A 21,961-nucleotide genomic window follows, 5' to 3' on the forward strand; every position below is an offset into this window, starting at 1 on the left:
ATATATTTTCAAAATAAATAATGTTTATATGTTTACAATCTATTTTTATGACCATTCTAATTATATTTTATATATATAGTTATATATAAATATATTTTTATATTGTTTGACAGTGAAAATGCCACGTCATGTCAACAACCCATATATATATATATATATATATATATATTATATTATCATGTTTTTATTGTGTTTTTTTATGAAAGCTAGCTGTAGAAACAAACAAACCTACTGCAGTTTGAGTATTATTGATTGGAATGCACAATAAAAAACTTTGGAACCAAACTATATCAAAGAGTTTTCAAAAAACATTGTGCATTCCAATTAATATCAATCAAACTGCAGTTGGTTTGTTTTGTTTGTTTGTTTGTTTACGTTTGTTTTTTGTTTTGTTAAAAAAAAAAAAAAAAACACCTAACTAACACAATAAAAGTCTCATTTTAGCACAAGCCTATGTTTATTATTATTTCTCAGGCTTAAACTTCCTTTGCTTTTTTATTATTTATTATATTATTCCTTTATTTTTTATTTATTATATTTCCTGCCTGTTTTAAAAGAGTTCTATTGTAAAAGAGCACCATGGTAACACTTGACCGATATGGTATTTGAGCTTCAACAGAGATATGAAAGGTCATCTTAAACATCAGTGTAAATCAGACGCACCCTTTTCTGTTTCTTTTCTGCTAGCTGACTATCTGTGTGCAAAAGACAATTCAACACCTGTGTTTTATGGAATCGTTTCTATACCTTTATTTATATGTTAATGAGAAACAAATAACAATCATATTTACACAAACATAAGCAAGCTTAGAATCAACTCTGCAAATAAATACATACCATACTGGACAGAGACATATATAATTCTAAATTATTGCTTTGTAGTCACTGGTCGTGAACTACAGGAACGATACAAGAAGATATCTACATCCAAACAGAACATCAACATTGACAAAACCGACCATCTGTACACATAGAAAAAAGAACAAGATCATTTTCACTGCGTTACGAAGCAACTGCAACAACACACCAGTAAAAAAAATGTCAATACATTACACTGCCATTCACTTCAACCCTGCTTCATCTGTTCCTGTATTTCACTTCTCTTCTGTATCTTTTGTCTTCAATGTGAGCTTAAAAACGCACACAAATAAAAATAGAAAAAGAAAACATTTGTTCAAGCTGAATATCAGTAACTTTTTTCTCCCCGCTGCGCTAATCGAACACCTGAAACACAACATGATGGAAAGGAAAACAGCTCTGCATTCAACATGAAATAAAACTGTAAATGACATCTATTCCAGTCACAGCATGCATGAATCAAAATTCAGAATTACAAAACAAATCAAATCTTTCATTTGATGTTTTATTTGTTAAAGGAGTCTTTAAAGGATTTGCTTTTAAACAAAACACTTTCACGTGAGCAGTGAAAATAAGGCAAATTATAAAGTCACATCACAGTCATTTGTTTGCATAATATCTATTGTGATTTACATAAGCGTCTGCAACATTTTGGTATCACATTTGGAAATAAGATTGAATATAACCACAATCAACTGGTCTCATCCCTTTTTACACTGAAATGTGATTTTGTGAGGCTAACTGAAGTGCCATTACGCTCTAATATTGGTTCAACACATTATTGCGGAGGTGTTCAGTATTAAGAATTTTGGTATGAATTAACACAGTAGATGTTTATGGCCAAAATACACCAAATATAATTTGCAAGACACAAAATATCTCAATTTTTGTCAGTGCCAAGTACAAACCTAACAACATAGAACAGTAAAGAAACATTCACACAGCAGTACTGGGCCCGGTAGCTGCACATAACAAAGAGTTAGTCAAGAGTTTTTGATGCCATATAAATTAAAAGACAATTTCTCTTTGAACATAAAAAAACTAGAATAAAATAATTGAGCTGGGAATAATTCTCTGATACTGCCCATATTAAGCACGTAATCTTGAAACTCTAGATTTAGTAAATCTATGCAAATATCCCCAAAACTTCAAGTGCTTAACAATGCAAGCAGTACAGAAAGCCCCCATCATAATTTGATCATAAAAAGCTAAAGGAGAGCGCCAAATAGAAACTGGAGGAAAGAAAGACGAGCAACTCAATTTGCTTTTGTTCTGCACCATCGATTCATTTTTCACTACTTTTTAATCAGGTCCATACGTGAACATTGAGTTCCACAAGTACAATACAGTCAGTTTGTCAAACCTCTTCACTTTCCCAGGCCAGTTCATCTCACTGACAGACAGGGGTCAGATATGCTCAACAGCACTTGCTTTAATCTTGAACATAGTATAAAATACACCAGTTAGCATGCAAAAATGGGTGTGGTATCAAATACACAGTAAGAATAATGCACTTTCATCCTAGTTAACAAACATGTTTAACACCCTCGCTCTCAATCATTGTTTATCGTAACAAACGTGACAATATTATTATTTAAATGTTTCAAATGAACCCTTCGTTCTCAATGCTTTCATTGAAAATCTCATGCCGCTCTGGTGTGGTTCAAACACACGCAAACACGCACACTCACACCGGCGAGGTCCGGCACCTCTGCAGACCGATATGGAGATAAACTTGGACGCAGCCAGCAGAGAGAAACCGAGGAAATAAATAGTTCCCTTTTTTGGTTGATGATCAAAGTGACAAACCGTAACAAAGTTTACATGTAACCTATTTCTACGACTGTTAAATACAATTACTGCTCCGTAATGCTACAGTATAAAGACTCGGAATGAGGGAATGAAAGTGGTTTAAATGTGGGGGTGAGGTTGCAAACTCATCGCCCCACTGGCTGTCCCGGTGAGGCATCGGTGAGACTGTGTTAATTCCACTAGTTCAGTTCAGAACACCATAAGCCTCTGATGCGTTAAGCACCCCTTCAAATGCATCCGTTTGTTAGCCTTTTGTCGTTGAAATAAAGCGTGTCTTTCTCTGGATGAGAGAAAGGTAGAGAGAAAGAACGTGTGCAGTGCGGCGAATGATTTAGTTGTAGACTTTCGGGGGGGCTTCGGGACGTCTGGTCTGCACAATCTTCATTTTGGGCTGACCTTCCTCCTCTTCCTCGGTTTCGCTGTCGCACACGTGGACCACCACGCTGGGAGTAGACTCTGTACCTGCGTGCAGTTCATACTTCTCACCTGGTGGACGACATATATGTTTTTTTAGAGAAACACAAAAATGATGCTGGACATATGTTGCCATATTTCACAGGGTGTATAAGAGAACAAATAGTTTGTTTTTAGCTTTCATTACATCCAGGGACGTTGACTACACTTCCTTCCACACACTCCCAGAAAAGCGACACGCCACTGAACTATGTAAGACGTTAAGTTCTTACACACATTTAGAAGTTCATGTGTGCGGTCTGACAGAAATAGCAAAGTTAAGCTGCAAGGTTTTAAAGTTCTGCTTTAAGAACTAGAGGTTTACGACTGAAGTACAGTGGCAAGAAAAAGTATGTGAACCTTTTGGAATTTCATGGTTTTCTCAATAAATTTGTCATAAAATGTGATATGATCTTCATCTAAGTCAAGGGTTATGACAAATAAAATGCGTCTAAAATGATAACACAACAGTTTTTTTGAATGTCTTTATGAATGTCTTTCATGTCTTTATTTGAGAACAACCAAAAAAACTCATAGTGCTTGTGGAAAAGTATGTGAAACCTTGAGTTAATGACCTCAAAAAAGCTAATTGGTCAGGTTTTAGCACACCTGGAGTCTCGCTAAGATGATAAATTGGGAGGTGTGGATTACAGCTTCTTTGACTGATAAAAAACTCAAACTTTTGGAGTTTGCTCTGCACAAGAAGAACACACTTATGTGAGCCATGCCTCGCCAAAAAGAGTTTCAGAGAATTGTTGATTTACATAAAGCTGGAAAGGGTTACAAAGTTATTTCAAAGACTTTAGAATTTCACCAGTCTACAGTTAGGCAAACAACCTACAAATGGAGACACTTTGGGACTGTTGCTACTCTACCAAGAAGTAGGCGCCCAGTCAAAATGACACCAAGAGCACAACGAAGACTTATCAGTGATGTACAGAAACCACCCCGAATAACAGCCAAAGATTTGAAGGCATCATAGGAACTTTCTAACATCTCTGTTCATGAGTCTACAATACGTAAAACACTGAACAAGCATTTTATCCATGGCAGGACACCACGAAGGAAGCCACTCCTTACTAAAAAGAACATTGCTGCATGCCTGAAGTTGGCAAAAGATATCATTGACACTCCACAGCTGTAATGGCAAAAAAATTATGGACTGATGAAACTAAGATTGAACTATTTGGGAAAAAACACACAGCACTACATCTGGCGTAGAAACGACACGGCATATCATAATGAAAACATCATCCCAACTGTAAAATATGGTGGAGGAAACATCATGATTTGGGCCTGCTTTGCTGCATCAGGGCCTGGAAAGCTTGGCATCATTGAGGGGAAGATGAATTCCCAAGTATATCAGACAATTCTTCAGGATATTGTGAGACTGTCTGTACATCAGCTGAAACTGTGTAGAAGGTGGGTGAAGGACACCTTCTACAAGACACAAAACACCAGCGCAAGTCCACAACAGTATGGCTTCAGAAAAACGAAATCCGCCTTTTGGAGTCGCCAAGTCAGAGCACAGACCTCAACCCAATAGATGTGCTAAAGATTGACTGGAAGAGGAGACGTCCAAAGAATATGACAGGGCTAAAGCAGTTCTGCCAGGAAGAACGGGCTAAAATTCCTCTTCAACGATGTGCAGGTATGATCCACAACTACAGGAAGCGTCTTGTTGAGGTTATTGGTGCCAATGGGGGTCAACCAGTGATTAATTCTAAGGGTTCACTTACTTTTTCCACTGCCGTTTTGAATGTTGAATGAGTGTGTTCAATAAAGACATGAAAGATCAGAATTTTTTTGGTCAATTCCCTTGACTAAGATGAAGATCAGATCCCAATTTATGACAAATTTATTCAGAAAACCATAAAATTCCAAAAGGTTCATAATACTTTTTCTTGCCACTGTACTTTGATCACGCAGATATTTGTTCTGCTAACATTACTCACCTTAATGTTCCTCACACAATAAAACAAATATTGAACATTCTTAAGCTAATGTGTGTCTGATCAATAAATCTAATCTACTACTAAAGAAGAAACTATATCTATTCCATCGAAATGCTTTGGTTACAATGTTTTGGTCAATTTTCTTAATGGAAAAGATTATGGAAACACTACCGGTGTTTTACTAAACTGAGAATAAGTAATAGGAAGCCCACAACTAAGCACTGTACTAACACATAGGAAACAAAATGAGCGTTGCTATAGTAACAGGTTTCTTATGTGTGAGTTTTAAACACGAACCAGCAGAGGGCCCACAAGACAAACACAAATAATCTTTGACATGACTCAATCTTTATACATAAGACGTGTTCGCCAGCAGCACATTTTGCAATTGACAATACTTTTTTCATAAATTAAAATGTCCATACATTATTATCTGATTCCTGTGTCAAAATACAAAGTTCAAAAGCCTTTGTACAGAAAACACAGAGGTTTAGACCATATGCTACCCAACACACAAACACACACAAGACACTTGTATGTGTTTTTGTGTCATATACGCTTGTATGTTGATAGTTTGTGTGTGTGGTTTCACATACAGCATGTCTCTCCATGTAAGAAATAAACACTGTTGGGTGTGTGTGAATGTGATGCTACCTGGACCTAGTTTGGCCACAGCACATAGCAGGTCGTAGTTGATCATAGGTGAGGCGTCTTCACTCTGACTCCAGCCCACGGGCGGGGACCCAGGTGGAGAGATGAGGAACTGCTTGACAGGTTGAGGTGGGGCCAGGTACGTCTTGTCCACATCCTCGCCTGAATTCTGCACCTGCGGCCAGAGAGATGAAACTTTACTGCAACCAAATTTAGTTTTAGATTTTTTTTAGATGTAATTGATTTGAAGTCTTTTTCACACAGGATATCTGACCGTTGTCTCACCATCCCACAAAGGAAACAGGTTATTCTTAAAATCTTAAAGATACACAATGTCCTAGATCCTATCTGCACACACCCACACGCAACTGCACAATAAGAAGTGTCAAAAGCATCCACAACGTTTACTATACAATGGTCCTATAATTATATTCCTCTGATTCATACAATTATCAAAAAATGATCTGCCATACATGAAGGTGTGTGCGTGTGTTGCCATGCCGAGAACTACATGTTCTTTTAGTTATCCCAGCTGAAAAACCTTTAGGAAAAGATAAACCAGAAACTAAACTGTCCCGTTCTTTCCTTGGGTCTCCTGTTAATAATAATGTACTATAATAATACACAAAAATACATTTATATAATACTTCCCAAGATCTCATGTTTCTCTAAACATGCTAATGCTGACAAGTATGCTGTCTGGTGAGTTCAGCACTGCAGCAAGATTTCATTATGAAAATGAGTCTTCTCATCTTGGTATTGCAAAGGTCCAGTGTATAACTTTTTGGAGGATCTATTGAAAGAAATGGAATATAATATGCACGGTGTGTAAAGACCTTACGTTATGAAGCGCTATGTTTGTATTACCTTTGAATTAGCTATTTCTATCTGTATACACCACGGGTCCCCTTACATGGAATTCACCATGTTGTTTCTACAGTGGCCCTTATCGGACAAACTGCTCTAAAGAGCGTTTTGTAAATACATTATCTCCTTCGAAAATGTGACAACATCTCAGTGCTAGGCCTGTCGCGATACACTTGCCCAATTGAGCAATGAAAAACAATGTCTCTTTATCTGGTACGAACAAAAACACAGTTTGAAATTGGTCTAAGGTATATTCATACATGTGACATGTCATATCTAACTTCAAGGTCCCATTCCCCGCGATCCCATTTTTTAACCTTAACTTAGTGCGTAATTTTGCTATTAGAGCATGAACAATACCTGCAAAATGATAAAGCTCAAAGTTCAGTGCGAGATATTGTCTTTAACAGAAAGGACTACAGAGAACGGCTGGGAATCGGACTACAGCCCTCTACTTCCCGGGTACATGATGTCACTGTTCAGAGTGCTTTTAATAACCTCCGGCTAAAGGAATATGCCAAAAAAGGGGAGAGGCCTTCTTTAGTGAACAGAGCTACGCACTTAACTACGTTCACTTTCATCACTGTCCTACAGCTTGTAATAAGAATTCAGCTACACACATTCTAAGATAACCAACGGTCAAATAACAGCTTGCATGACTTAAACATCGGCTGTGAAAGTTGTTCTGTGTAATACACTGATATTGTGTGTGTATGTGTGTGCACATACCTCTAAAACACTTCTATTAAACGTCCTTTGAAGTCTTGCTTGAAAATGTATCCTGGTCAATCTGCTTATTTTATTATCCAACTTTTGTCCAATATAAAAAGGCAAAACTAACACTTCTGTTATAATGTTAATTATAACCAGTCTAATGCCATTCGGTCCGGTGTCATTTCCCTTGCCATAGTAGAAAAAAGATTTGTGATCTCTAACAAAGATTGACTCACATGCACCCTCCATTACACTTCGATTGATCCGCATGTTTTTAACTGATAAAGTGAAGTTGACCCCATTGTAACTGTTTATTGCTAAAAGCCAAAGTTTATGAATATATGTTCACTGAGAGGGGCACTGACCAATCATAACAGCCTAAGAAGCGGAAGCTCGCTGATATGGTATTGGTGGGACATCTACACACACTCTAAGCGGGGAACCAATCACGACAGACCGGGTTAGCTTTACCAATCAGAGCGTTTCGGAAGGAGGGAATTTATATAGACCGAAAGAAATCCAGTAGTTTTGTTAGAAGAGGGACAGGAGGGAACAACAGACTTGAAATAAGTGAAATATAAAGCATTTTTTGAAATTGGAAAATGAACATCCATTGTTAAACACCCAACAAACATAATCAGAGGCTCAAAAACAGCAAAAGACTGGCTCCTTTAGCTGTCTGTATAAGACCTCTCTCGAGCTCCAAAAGCGGCTTTTGTTTGAATCAGTTGTGTTGATGTTTTCATTACCTCCGTATTTAAAGAATAGAGCGTCTTGTTCACAAGCTCCTTTGTTTTGGATTGGGGTGGGAGGTTTGCCTTTGGCTTTGACACCAAGCCGCCTAGGCCTACTACAGTATTCCGAACCTACTACAGTATTCCGAACTGGCAGGTGTGCGACTGTGTGAGTGCGAGCCACGTTTTTGAGACCCAGACAAGGGGCAGCGCTAACAGAGACAGCGCGATCGGATACAATTTTACTGTCATTCATTTTTATGTAAACAAACGCACATACAAACACAATGGCGAAATATTGTATCACCAAAAACTACCGACGTCAAGTTTATATATATTAGGGATGAGTCACGAATTTCGAATATTCGATTTGTTTATTTAATTATAGAATTTCGAATAGTGTGTGCGATCTTAAAAAGATCTGCATGTTTTCATGCGTAACGTGTTCATGTAACCAAAGGGTGGCACTTACAATAAAGACGCTCATTAAACCTAAAGGCTGTCAGTGAAGAGACAGTAGAGGAAAACATTTTTTTTGAAAACAAGATTTGTTGACGAAGTTACGCACACTGTCAAGACGATGTCAAAAATGAGTTCTGTGTGGGAGTCCTTTAATAAAATGAATGAGAATAAAGTGCAGTGCAAACTCTGCAATGCAAAGCTGGGTTATCATGGATCAACAACTACGATGCACAGTCATTTGAGGGCGAAGCACCCAGCAGGTCCATCCACAGGTCAGCCATCAGTTGCTAGTTTTATGGTCAGATCACACAATTTGGATGCCAGACGGGCGGAGCAAATAACGGCTTAATTACTAAGATGATCGCTAAGGATATGCTTCTGATCAGCTTTGTCCAAGGAGAGGGTTTTAAAAATCTTATGCAGTTTGTACAGCCCGAGTTTACTGTTACGTCTAGAAAATCGATCGATGCCAGACTGGAGAAACTTTTTCATGACAATAGAAACTGAAGCCTTTTGAGCTGTTTATTTATGAAATCGCTCCGAACTGTTAATAAATGCCGTCATTCATTAAACATGTTTTAACGTGTTTAAAGTCTGGTCTAAAATCTATATAGCTTAAATGTATTTTCCTTGATCAATCACAAAGTTTTTTAGTTGGTTTACTTTAAATGTGCATGCTCATATTTTACAAGGAAATGTACTAGCATAATGAGAGGTTGATCAGCGTACTGTTAATAAGTGCCTTCATTCAGTTGTTAATATATTAATTGTTAATATATTAATGTTTCAGCATGCTATCTTAATGTATGGCTCGATGTAAGATTGCCTATTCCATAATACATAAAGCAGTGTGTCGTCATACGGATTTAAAGCGTAAATGGTCTCACTCTCTCTCCGTTTATTTGTATGTATTACTGTAAATGCTTGCATGTGGGGGAGGGGTGCGAATTTCGACAAACTTTCGAATAATTCTCATCGATCTTCGAATATTATTTTTGCTTTAAATGCCCATCCCTAATATATATCGTGATAAGTCAATAAATTGACTATCGACACAGGCCTACTTAGTGCTGTTGGTTGCAATTTGCAGACCCGACCGCTATATGCCGCTATATTTTGCACACTAGACCTTTAATGCAACTGATGTAAATGCACTGAAAATTAATCAAAAGGATCAGATATCATCACTTAAAATGTGAACAAAGCCGTAGAGACACAATTTTCAAAAATGACCAATGATGTGTTAAAGAAGCATACGAAATAAGGACATTAATAAACAAACCTGTGCAAAGTAGAGTTTTAGCTTAGAGCCGTTGAAATCGGATTCATGGAGCTCGATACGTGCACGTGCAGCCGCCTCTGGGGTGCTGAAGCTGATCCGAACTCTTCTGAAACTCTTGAACATCTGAAAGGACATCTGATCATCATAGATCCTGAAGAGAGCTTCAAACCGCTCCTGGGGACGATAAAAAAGGGAACACGCATTTCATACTTGCTAAAAACATCAATCCGTTTCAATTATCTACTCCAGATTAATTAAAGTAACATTTATATTGACCTCAAAACAAGTTCAATGGGAGCACTGCCATCAACAAAAAAAAAAGTGTACTAAAATGTAGTCATCAAAAACGACCTGAGCTGAATAAAAAAAACGATTACTTTCCTTAATATTTGTGTGCGTTCACTCTGTTTTGAAACAGATCTCATGTATTATCTGCTGATGTTCATACTGTTCATTATCTGGAAGCACAGATAGTGGCAGTCGCAAGTGAAATGTAAGTATAAGAATAAACTATGACCTGACCTTCATCTGCCGATAAATTAAAACTACAATATATGGGCACAATGATCATCTTTTCCTTTTCACATGCAACATGGACATGCGTGTATGCCTGTGTATTTCTGACCACAGCGTGTGTTTTGAAGTCAGATATTGTGTAACAGGAGGGGATGTGTCAATCACTAATTCATGTGCAGCGCAGAGCGTTTCCTGCAGGCGGTGTTGACTTACACACTCTACCCGGGTGGAAGGAGCGAACATCCGCCAAAATGACACTCCAGCTCTAAATGTGTTCATGTGTGAGCGAGAGAGCAAGTGCCATGTGAAATAAACTGCATGTGGACGAGGCTGAACAGATCAGCCTGAACTCCCAAGCTGGTTAGTGCTGGTGGACCGCATGTTTTTCATAGGCAAACCAGCATGAACTTGAATGATTGTTATATGCCACAAACTAAGTGACAATTTATCTAAATTTATTATTTAGAATTTTTAATTTTGGATAAACTATTCCTTTGAGCTATACTTAACCCCGGTGGGGGCTCCAGCATCTGAAATGCAACACACCAGCGCAGGTGATTCTTCTAATGTCTGAATCTGTGTTTGTTACACAAGAGTACAGCCTGTTCCAATGACTGTTCAGTATGAAATCTGAGAAGATGAGCCAGAGAGGACAAGACAGGAAGGGAAGAGAGAGCACTGTAGGGGTGTGAACACAAAAACAGTAAACAAAACCTCATTATTTAACTTGATACCAACTTTACACTGGAAGGGATAAAGGGCCTTTCTTAAAGGACGGCTACGGACAGTGTATAGGGCAGTGATGTGATGTAAGGCCTATTTAAGCCTGTTATACAACAGCACAGGTGTGTATTCGCTGGCTCACTTCAGACCTCTGCCAATCAGATGGACCTTCCAGGCATGAACAGGTGGCGACAAAGGAGATCATTGCGGTCAACTTTGATGAAGGACAGAGAGAAGCGTTTATCACTACAAACGGAAAATTATCACCAGCAAAAAAAAAACTCAATTCAGTCGGAAATTGTAAGAACTACCAATCAGATCAGGACTGCGTTTCCCAGAAGTATCGTAAGCCTACGTTGATCGTAGCTTCATTGGTGACAATAGTTCTTCTAAAGATTAACTTACGATTACGATGCTTTTGGGAAACAGTTTGCAACCTTGTGACTTCCCGCCGCAACCTTTTAAACGAGAGAAAGTAAACTTGCTGTAAGTCAATATCATTTTTCCAAATGAGTCATTGATGCTCTTGTTCGCTGTTATTACTTCATTGCCAAACAGGAACAATTCTTGCGCTGGTTTTAAACCCTGACACGCATAGCAATTCCTGCAAGGCCCGAGCCGCGCTCATAACAGGCTCTCTCGTGCGCGGCAAACTCAAACATCACACATTATAAACTCTCTCTGACGTGAGGAAAAACCTAAACCGCGTGCATTGCAAGATCTCTTGCACGAAGAAATGCGCAATGCGCGTTTGTAATATTAATTTGCAACATATATTGGCCAACAGCCAACTATCGTTTAAGGATAGTACACATAGTATTGTCAATTGGAACAACCCTAAACTGCAATAAACCAAACTTACTGTTTCTCAGATCAAGTCCAGTCCCGTATTAGACATGCAAACTTTTAGTTTAGTGAAAACCTTTCATAAAGATGCATAAGGGTAGTTGACATTCTTTATCTTTCTTTGTAAGACTGTCTGCACAAATCTTTAATTATTTCTGTCTGAGAAAGACACAGTATAGAAATACAGACAGAGAGCAGACGTGACTGAAGCCTGAAGTGACACAGAAACTCAAAAGAGATAGATTGAGAGTTCTCACTTTGAGGGTCAGAAAGAATCTGTAAAATAAGCACTACGGTGGCTAAGACAGGACTACTTAATGCCAAAGAAGATAACGTATTTATAAAAGCCTATTCTGTAGAGCGGTTTATCCTTTTAGGAATACTGTAGAAACAACATGACGAATTACATGTAAGGGGACCCACGGTGTATGAACATAGAAATAGCAGTTAAATAAAGACAAAACATGGACCCATTTCATGCGTTCTAGTCATTATCATTAAACACCACTCAATGCAAAACAGAAAAACATTTTGTCCTGTTAAATAATAAATTTGTCTGATATAATCAACATTTCAAATGGTGGTCAAGAAATTTCAAATTCACATGTGTGTAAACATCTAGTCTTGAATGGGCGTTCATTGGTCGTTCCACTAAATTACTCAATTACTCAAAAGCCATAAAAGCTGAATCTGGGACATATGCCACTCTGGGATTCTGTCATGAGTTTATGCTGAGAATACAACCATTAATAAATGATTAAGAAGATTAATCTGTTAAATAAGGAGAAACTTTTAAAATCACAAAAACCACAACCAGCTGCCATTCAAGGGCCCTTCGACGCTTCAGGCTTATTTTACACTTTATTATTTATACACAAACAAAACGCATATTAATTCTGAATATCTTAAAAAAGCTATTTTTACATAACAATTGTTTAGGAGGCAGTTGCACATGATGGGTGTTTTCTAAATAAATGGTCTAATAATAAAACCATCCAGGTTCCAAACCACCAAAATCACTCCACACATAGTTTATTACATTCCTCCCTAAACTCCATATCACAACTAGTTCCCCTTAGTTCATTGTTTGGCCTGTCAGATGAGTGAATTTTTGCTGCTTCAAATCCAAGTCTGCAAAACAGAGCCTGGAAACAGGACGGCCAAGCTAGAAAAAAAAATCTAAATGTTATCATAAAGTCACGCATGATTCATGTACAGTAGCCAAGTAGCTGTTCTGCATGGCCAACTTGCCCGGCAGAAAACAGTTTTGCACAAAAGAAGCTGATCCCTGTCTTCTGTGAAAAGAATAAATGAAAGTGGCCGAAGCGTTTCATCATGTGTGCTTTAAATGCAGAGGGCAATGGGTCTTTCCTCACTCTTATCAGCACTCAGTTAAACAACAATAACAAATGCTGTCATCCTGATTGGCTCCAGTGGAATTGGTGCCATCACTCAGTTCTGTTGTGGTTTTTGTACTAGAATCAATGGAAGAGTACATATCCAATTAACAGGCCTGGTGAAAAAGCCCAAGGGGATTTTCAAGGGTTCACAGATATTGTTGTTAAGGCAATTTCTCAGATTCTGGAAAAGGTTTAATGTTTAAAATTATTTGACAGGGATAGTTCACCCAAAAATGAAAATTCTGTCATCATTTACTCACCTATCATTTCAAACCTGTATGACTTTTTCTGTAAGACATTTTGAATAATGTTGGTCTCCAAACAACAGCTGTACCCATTGACTTGCATTGGTTTTGGTGAATGGGTACCACCTTTTTTCGGTAACCGACATTCTTCAAAATTAACTTATTTTGTTTTTCTCAATTCTCAACATAACTGGCAAAATGTCAGATCAGTGTATAGGATCTGCTCAGTATACCTGCTGCTAATGTTTGATTCATTAATGCAGACATGCAAAAACATTTATTTGTTATTAATTTATTTAAATGAACTCTATTCATTATTATTATAATGTACTACAATAAGTACATAAAAGTCTAATATTTAATATATTATAAAGGAGCCATATTTATTTGGTATTAGTCATGTCAATTCGCAATTTGCCATGGGAAAATGTCAGTAGTTCATACCAGCAACAGTGTAATTTCCTATTAATACCAATTTACATGCAGAATTTTATTCTGAAATCCAGTAAACATGGTTTCAACCAATGCTCCTTGAAAAACTTCCTTCATAACCCCTACATTCAATGCAACCCTACCTAATGTCAAAATGTGAACAAAACACCAAAGTTACATAATTCTCTACAGTTGTCACATCAGTGTAAGTTATTCTCAGAGCAGGTCAGCTCCCTCCCGAGAACCAAGTTTGCAGGAAAGATCTTTGCTGTGCATGCTATGATGGATGGTAACCCGACACAAAGGAAAATGGACACAAGTGGGTGACCAGAAGCCTTTTGTCTAACGTCATAAGTACCTACGAATGCCTTTAACCTCACAGTGACATCTGAGCTCTAGCTTTGCTCTTGGGTTACAGATGTATCTATCTCTCTTCCATCCATCTTTCTGTTTCATCCATCTATCCGTCTATCTAAGAGGAGAGAAAGAGATAAAGCACATGGGCATAACTTAGCATGCTCATTGGAGGGCTATCTCAGGCCACAGGCTTCAGTCTACCCACCTGCCAAAACTCAGATCTTATTACTCACCTGAGTAGAACCTGATCTATATGCTTCAGTCCTATGCTAGCCTCAGTTTTACCTGTCACTCGCTCTTCTGGCACCATATGAGGTGGCATCTACCTTAAGTCATTACTTTGCTTTGAATGATTAGTCTGCCTATTTTTTATTAGAAAATGTAATAACATTTTCAACAAATAACATGTGTTCAACAGCCATCATGCATCAAAGAGTCAAGATGTTTAGTTACTGTTTGTAGACTCAACATGCAAACTTAGCCCATCCTCTCATCACCAGAAGCACACAACCCCTGAATACTGTAGCTGCATGCAGAAGCTTGCAAATTAGTATTTATCAAAGTAGCTAAATTAATTTATAGTTACAAACATCAAGTTACAAAACCCCCACCATCTTCGAGTTTGTGCCCACCATTGTAACGGAAAAGGACAGTATGTAAGAGAGAAAGTGAATGAAAGCTCAAAGTCAGTTCTACCAAACTCATGGATTAGTTTTCAGTAAACTAGCTTTAAATACAACGTTAAAAATCTCATCAGTTAAAAGATTGAACTTTGTTCGCTGTCATTTAGCCAATGTGATTTACAGAGTGCTAATTGTATGAGAAGTCTCCTCAGGGAACATCTGGAGTTAAATGCTTAGCTCAAGGGCACAATGGATGGATGGAGCAGAATTTAGATATCAATACATCTCCTGTTCATGCACCACTGCGATTATAACTTCAATCCTTGTCTTGCAACAGTATCACCACATCCAATGACACAGTACATGCTGATGGAAATTCACCGGAATCACTGTGGCTGTGCTTGCTTTCTGACACAAACAGGGCTGCTTTTCCCAAAAGCATCGTAGCCTTAAATTGATCGTAGCTCCATTGGTGACAATGATTCTAAGATCAACTTAAGGCTACGATGCTTTTGGGAAATGCAGCCCAGGATGTTTAATAAAGGCAATACACAAAGTGCCTATCAAGCTTTAGTCCTTATCATTTAAACAAGCATCAACGTGTTAACTGATTAGTGTGTGTGTGTGTGTGCTCATCTGAATGACAAGAGTCCTACCCATAACCTTCAGATTCAATGTGCTGATGTCTGCATATTTTCCATAGCACAACATTTTCCACGGAACACACACGCACACTACAGGCCACACCTGTTCCAGTGGCCATGCTCAGATCTCAGCTGCTCTCAGAATCCGAAACACAGTATTGATGCAAGGACAACTAGGCTCGCATTTCTCACACACCACAAGCCTATGTCGGGTTTAGCAAAATGATTCCCTATTAAATATAATGCATTGCACTATCCATTTGTGTAAATGGGATTGCTGCAAGTCAACTGGTGAAGCATTAAGATAGCAATCCCAAATTATTTGGGAATTGTGGGTTCAATTCCCAAATAATAACATATATTTTGAATGAACAATAACTTGCTTAACATGGCAGTTAGACAGTCTCTTCTAGGTGGGCAGTTCTTGACCAGGATGACCTTTAACGTGGACATTGCCGATCAGAAGGCTACTAAAAGCCCATTCCTGTTTTCTTAACAATCTAGAAAATATTTCAGCATTCTGTTGATGAATATGATCTGCTGTGTCTATAAAACATAAAGAAACTCTTTTACAATCCACCATCTTGGTTCTCACAGAATGAGAAAAATACTCACGTAGATGAATGAAGCTGATCAGAGAGAGTAAAAGAAAAAGACAAGCTGTTGTGCAGAGATGAGTGTAGTCACTGACCATGACTCACGTGCTGCTCCTTATAATCTCCTGTGTCCTCAAACCAGCCAAAAACCCAGATTAGAAGCAACACAAATGCATATACGTATACACACATACCAGCACCTTCATCCACCTGTTTTCCTTGTGAATGTTCTTTTGCTTTCTCTGCAGTTGGTACCCGCTCAGGGCAGGATACTGCAGGGTATAAGAAGGCAAAGCCACTGCAGTCTCCAGTACCAACACCTGTCTTTCTGTCCTTTTATTTGCATTTCTTTCTTTTTCTTACAAAAATGATGGTCACCTAAAAATGGCATTCTTGTCATTGTTCTTTTTGATTCTTTGAGCTTTCTTTAAAGGAATAGCTCACCGTCAAATTGTTTCTGTCATCATTTACTCACCCTCTCGTCATTTCAAACCTGTATGACTTTCTTTCTTCCACAGAACATGAAAGAAGATATTTTGAAAGATTTTGTTAAAAGCCCATTTCATTTTGAAGGTTAACTACTCATTTAATGTGACATTTTGTCAAATTCAGAAATGACTGTCACAAACACAGTATATATATACAATATATATAAAGGGTGTTTTATAACAATAGAAGATTTAATCTACAGACCATAAAACTTGTTTTCTTCTGGCTTGTGTAAGGCAAATGTTTCATAGTTTCAGCAAAAAAAGTTTTATTGTAAGCAGGGTATTGAGTTGCAAGACAATATCAAGCCAAATAAAACAAGATCAAATCAAATTGCAAAAAATATTTATAAAATAAAAATTGTATTACAGTATTTCAATATGCAAAAATGTTGCATGTTGGAAAAAAACACCCTGATTCATCCCAGAATGTAATAAAAAGAGTGCTTGGAATACCTGTCTAAAACACAGTGGCTCTCATGTCTAAGAATACGCCTCATCAGGCAAATTCCAGCTGAGGAACTGACAGTATTGTCCTCGGTCTCTCATTTAAAACAAAATCCCACTGACATTTCTGTGGCAAACATCATGTCACAGCTTCATGCTTCTCTTCCACAGCAACAGTGGTTGCTTGCAGTCCTACCTGACACACCTGCAGTATTCTGGGTGGCAGGTGTATAAGGGCAACTGGCACTGCGTCTACATTAGATATCATCACATTTAGACTAACATAACCAAATTGTCTATTCCTATATACGGGATTCTTGAGCATGAAACTTAAAACCACACCGACTGCTTCATGATCACATAAAACGGGTGGCGCAGCCCGTCTGGAGCCTCTCCGCATCGAGGCTGCGCGCGTCAGTAGCTCAGATCATTGACGCCATCTGTGCGCATGCAGCTGAATGTTAATGTGAACTGCGGTTTCATTGAGAAAAATTCCAACGCTGAGAAACAAGGAACCGACTGAGTGAAACGTCACACATATGAGCGCGCGCATGCAGTTATACCGCTCCATGCGCCACAGAGTGCTTATAAACAGAACGTGCACATTTTTGTACTTTTAGATAAACTTGCGTTACCTGCATTTTGTCGGACGTAAACACATCAGTGTCTACATCGCAGGCGATGAGCGTCAGCATCTCCAGTTTCATGTTTATTGATGGCATTCCCTCTTTTGCTGCTTGCAAACAGACAGAGAAACTGTTTCTCGTATTCTTCTATTCTCTCTCGCTCACACTTTCACGTGCTTCTCTGAGGCTTAAAGTCTGTCGGTAAGATGACTGACCGACTCAAACTCTACGGCTCTGTATCTGAGAGCGATGCTATCTGTAAGCGCGTGAAGACTGCTCGGGCTCTGGCGAACGGACCAATCAGAGCTCTCGGCCGCCACATGGACGTCATCGACTCCTTCGTTGGACCGCGCAGCGCGCACAGACCTCTGCATCATAACGGTTTGCTTTTGCCAACAAACGATGCCGTCAACGTTTATTTGATTTACTGATGATACGATACATAGTTTCAAATAAGATTTAAAGTATTAATAGTCAACATGAGCTCATAAACACCTTATAGAAATGTTGAGACACACATACCGAAATGCATGTGTACAGAAAATAAAAGTGTCCAGAAAGTGTTGGACCGGTGCTCACCAGATGATTATTAACCATGTTTTTTAGTGTAGTATATATGTTTTTATTTGATTAGCTACCATAGTTTTACTACAAATATGTTGGTTAATCTAACGTTACTAGTGAAAATGGTTAACTTGTGGGTTTTATGGCTTTGCTACATATCCTTAGTCAAACTAGTAAAATCTTGGTCAATTTTGTGAAAAAAATATAACGGGGGTGTCAAAACTGAATAGGCCAATGGGATCAGGAGGTCCGTTTCTATGTTGGACCATTCCTGGTGATGGTAATGTAAAGATTAGAAGTCCACATCCAATTACAGAATAAACTGGGATCACAATTTAGTATTACCAACATTGTGTCCTTGAGCAAGACATTTAACGCCAGCTGGTCTCAAGGGGCCATTCCATTAATGCCACATAAATTGCTTTTAAACTAAAATCATCAAGCAGATGACAAGTACAGTAAGTGAAAATCCATGAACGTGTAATTGTTCATTCACAGACAGAAATTGAACCCCACAAAACAAAATATAATATAGAAAGAAATCAACATAATAAATACTCTCTTTTCTGAGAAAAGGATGATTCTGGATAACAATGCATACAAGACACAATGCTCAGCTGGGTGAAGCTTCAACACACATGCACGCAAACATACCTACGTGCGTGCAGCACTGTGATGAACGTTGACACGGCACCATCATAGCAAACATGCGTGTGTAAAGACTGACAGTCTACCTCACTCATGAATCGCTGTACCACCCCCTGGCACCACTGCAGCTATCATCACAAACTAGGGCATGCTATTTATATCACAGAGAGGAGAATGAGAGAGAGAGAGACTGAGTGTATTTGGGTGAGAGAAAAAGCAAGTGAGTTCAGGTGCAGAAGAGTGCAAGAACTAGGAGGAGCAGAAGGTGATGCAGCAGATATGGGTTCCAGGAGAGGAGATAAATGTGACAGTGATGTGTATGAACAAGTAAGCAAGAACATTTTAGAACATTTCATAAACTGAACATGGAAAATAGATTAATTGTACGTAACATTTTACATTACTGAAGAGGAAATAATAAAGCACAGAGTATACGTAACTTAATAGTGTGTTACTACTGACCAATGAGTCAAGACTGTTTTCAGCTTTCTCCACTGGAATCTGTTTACACAACACAAAAATGTCACATATGTAAATGAGCCACATCATTCTGAATAATAACAGTAGAATTCCTAACTATGTCATTCAGTCTCATCAACGGGTCAGCAGCAGGCTCATGGACTGCTTACCGGGGCACTAAAATTAGCAATGCAGTGAATCTATTCATGCATCTTATTATATAATAACTTACGTGCTGATGTGTCATTTAGAGAAGCGGTTATCAACTGGTTTCTCTTTAGGACCCTAAGTTGAACAGTAGCAGAATATTTTAACACTCCTGTGACCCTTTTTTGGGTCCCAACTCACCAGTTGTGAAGCAGTGATTTAAAACCATGTCATGTGGAATTTCCTTAACCGACCAAGTATAATCTGACATCACATTGATTTAAAGAAAAAGTTGAAATATCACATATTATTTAGGTCATATCAGAGCCATTGAAAGAGTCTGGACAACGTGTCCAGGAGTCTAGAGCTTTGAGTTGACTCTCTATCTCTCAACGGCTCTCATATCTTCTTTTTCATCCTTTTACTTTTTCTGAAAGGGATAGTTAACCTAAAACTGATAATAATCATTTACTCACCCTCATGTTGTTCCAAACCTGTATACATTTCTTGGTTCTGTTGAACACAAAGATATTTGGAAAATTGTTTGCAACTGAAATTTCTGGGACATCATTGACTAGCATAGGAAAAATCATTGTAACCTTCTTTGTTCATTATTAACAAGTAAACATTATTAATCACGTCCATAATATATCTAAACAATTCAAGTACTTTATACTGTCTATATACTCAAAATGTTTACTTGCCATCGGCCCCAAAACCCTAAATAGAGAATAGATGGATTACAATTATTTATTTGATGATTAGAAGTGGCATAATGTACATTTGCAAAATAAACCTAGACAGGGCAATCCTTTATGACCTCTTAGAGTTTCTTTTTTTGACCGACTGACTGTACTATATAACGTTTATGGACTCCATCCACAGCCTGGTCTCTTGATTGGGACTATTTATAGACACTAATCTAAGGGCATGGCTCACATCCATTGTTTTGACCCCCATCTGAAGAGTCCTTTATTTGGACTTTAGCCCTGACAGAGCTCATTGGACAGAGACGGAAGGGGACGGGAAGTCGAATCGAGGCACGTGCCACCAAAGCAGGTCAACATTCTTAATGAAACAACAAAGCCAGGCCGACAGACACAACCAAATGAAAGACCTATAAAAGCGAGTGTATGTGTGAGAGGGAAAACCGGCTACTCTTTTGCCTCACACCAGGTTGAATAGAACAGATAAAGTAAATGAGATTTAGGACAAGGGAGGCTAGTTCTGAAGCAGAAATAAAGGCCAGCTGTTTACCCAGTTTCTCTTAGTTCCACCCAAGGCCACAATTATCACCCAGTAACATTACTCCTGAAGAGCATGAGCAATTTTGTGTTTTTCATACAGAGCCATTCAAAAGTCTTCAGGGGTGCGAGCAATAATTCACACACTGCGCAGTGTTCTTTAATAGAATAGGTGTGATTCTGAATTGTGGAATTCACATTACAAAGTGGCTGTCAAAATAAAGTCTAACTTAACGGGTTGATTTTATGTTTTTTTTTAGTACTAAAGATCACAGAGTGAAAGGCATTATGGGTAACCTGTAGCTCTCACTATTTTATACACCATCCCCACGGGATAATGACTTATTAAATATAACAACTCACACTCTGGGTCAAAAAATGCAAACAATAAGAGTCGTCTCTTGCTAGTATTGATTGTAATGTTGTCTAAAAAAGGCCATGCATGCAATAACAGGAGGAATGTATGTAGAATAATGCATTTTAGCAATATATCTACCCAGCTGAATCTCTTGCTAGTATTGATTGTAATGTTGACTAAAAAAGGCCATGCATGCAATAACAGGAGGAATGTATGTAGAATAATGCATTTTAGCAATATTGCTACCCAGCTGAATCTCTTGCTAGTATTGATTGTATTGTTGACTAAAAAAGGCCATGCATGCAATAACAGGAGGACTGTATGCAGAATAATGCATTTTCGCAAAATGGCTACCGAGCTGAATCTAAATTTAAATGAGTCTCTTTTTTCTCCAAAAAAACCTTTTTTATCATTATAAAAAAACTACAGGAAAAAGTATAGGAATAAAATGTAGGTTGTGAGACTTCAAAAAAACAATATAAAATAAAGACAAAAATAAGATAAAAAATGTCTTATTAGTTCTCACTGAGGCTTGAAAACAGAATCCGGACCCAAGAATTATGTTTTTGAGTTTAAGGGTTTCAGAGAAGTACAAATGGTTTTCTCGGAAACGCCCCAAGTGTTTCTGTTGTTCTCCCTCTCTCTCTGCAAAATCACATCTCTGCTCATCTCCTTAACACAGAAGAGCTCTTCTCTGTCCCTGCCACTAGGTTATCGCTTCAACATGCACCATAAATATTCCATGAACGGCATTGCAACGCAGAATGGACGTCAGATGTTGTCCTCTGGGTGTCAGCTTTCTGAATGTAG

At 38.2% G+C, this 21,961-nt stretch overlaps 1 protein-coding gene across 5 annotated transcripts; it reads right to left on the minus strand.

The window, feature by feature from the left end:
• Nucleotides 1-735: 735 nt before the first annotated feature.
• rcan3 (regulator of calcineurin 3) lies at nucleotides 736-21,230 on the minus strand. Of its 5 annotated transcripts, none has more exons than XM_056768224.1 (6): nucleotides 19,406-19,539; nucleotides 18,950-19,094; nucleotides 17,741-17,838; nucleotides 9,789-9,962; nucleotides 5,733-5,904; nucleotides 736-3,156 (listed from the first exon to the last, which is right to left on the minus strand). In XM_056768224.1, exons 2-6 carry the CDS (start codon nucleotides 19,002-19,004, stop codon nucleotides 3,002-3,004), a joined length of 654 nt encoding a protein of 217 aa, XP_056624202.1. In that variant the 5' UTR covers nucleotides 19,005-19,094; nucleotides 19,406-19,539; the 3' UTR covers nucleotides 736-3,001. The 5 variants fall into 5 exon arrangements, with proteins under 5 accessions (XP_056624202.1, XP_056624204.1, XP_056624206.1 ...); XM_056768226.1 differs by having other exon boundaries at nucleotides 19,030-19,094; nucleotides 19,406-19,532; XM_056768228.1 differs by lacking the exons at nucleotides 17,741-17,838; nucleotides 18,950-19,094 and adding an exon at nucleotides 19,635-21,227 and having other exon boundaries at nucleotides 19,406-19,444.
• Between the last annotated feature and the right edge of the window lie 731 nt (nucleotides 21,231-21,961).

Source organism: Triplophysa dalaica, chromosome 15 (genome assembly GCF_015846415.1).
Source record: "Triplophysa dalaica isolate WHDGS20190420 chromosome 15, ASM1584641v1, whole genome shotgun sequence".
Classification (NCBI taxonomy): Eukaryota; Metazoa; Chordata; class Actinopteri; order Cypriniformes; family Nemacheilidae; genus Triplophysa; species Triplophysa dalaica.

Bases quoted from the DNA above. Each gene is read 5' to 3' on its own strand.
- rcan3 (XM_056768224.1), bottom strand. From the start codon at position 19,004: ATGTTTGCTATGATGGTGCCGTGTCAACGTTCATCACAGTGCTGCACG. The intron at 9,963-17,740 runs GTAACGCAAGTT...TATCGTCCCCAG, and splicing joins TTACGTCCGACAAAATGCAG to GAGCGGTTTGAAGCTCTCTT. The intron at 5,905-9,788 runs GTTTGTTTATTA...CTCTGGCCGCAG, and splicing joins TAAAACTCTACTTTGCACAG to GTGCAGAATTCAGGCGAGGA.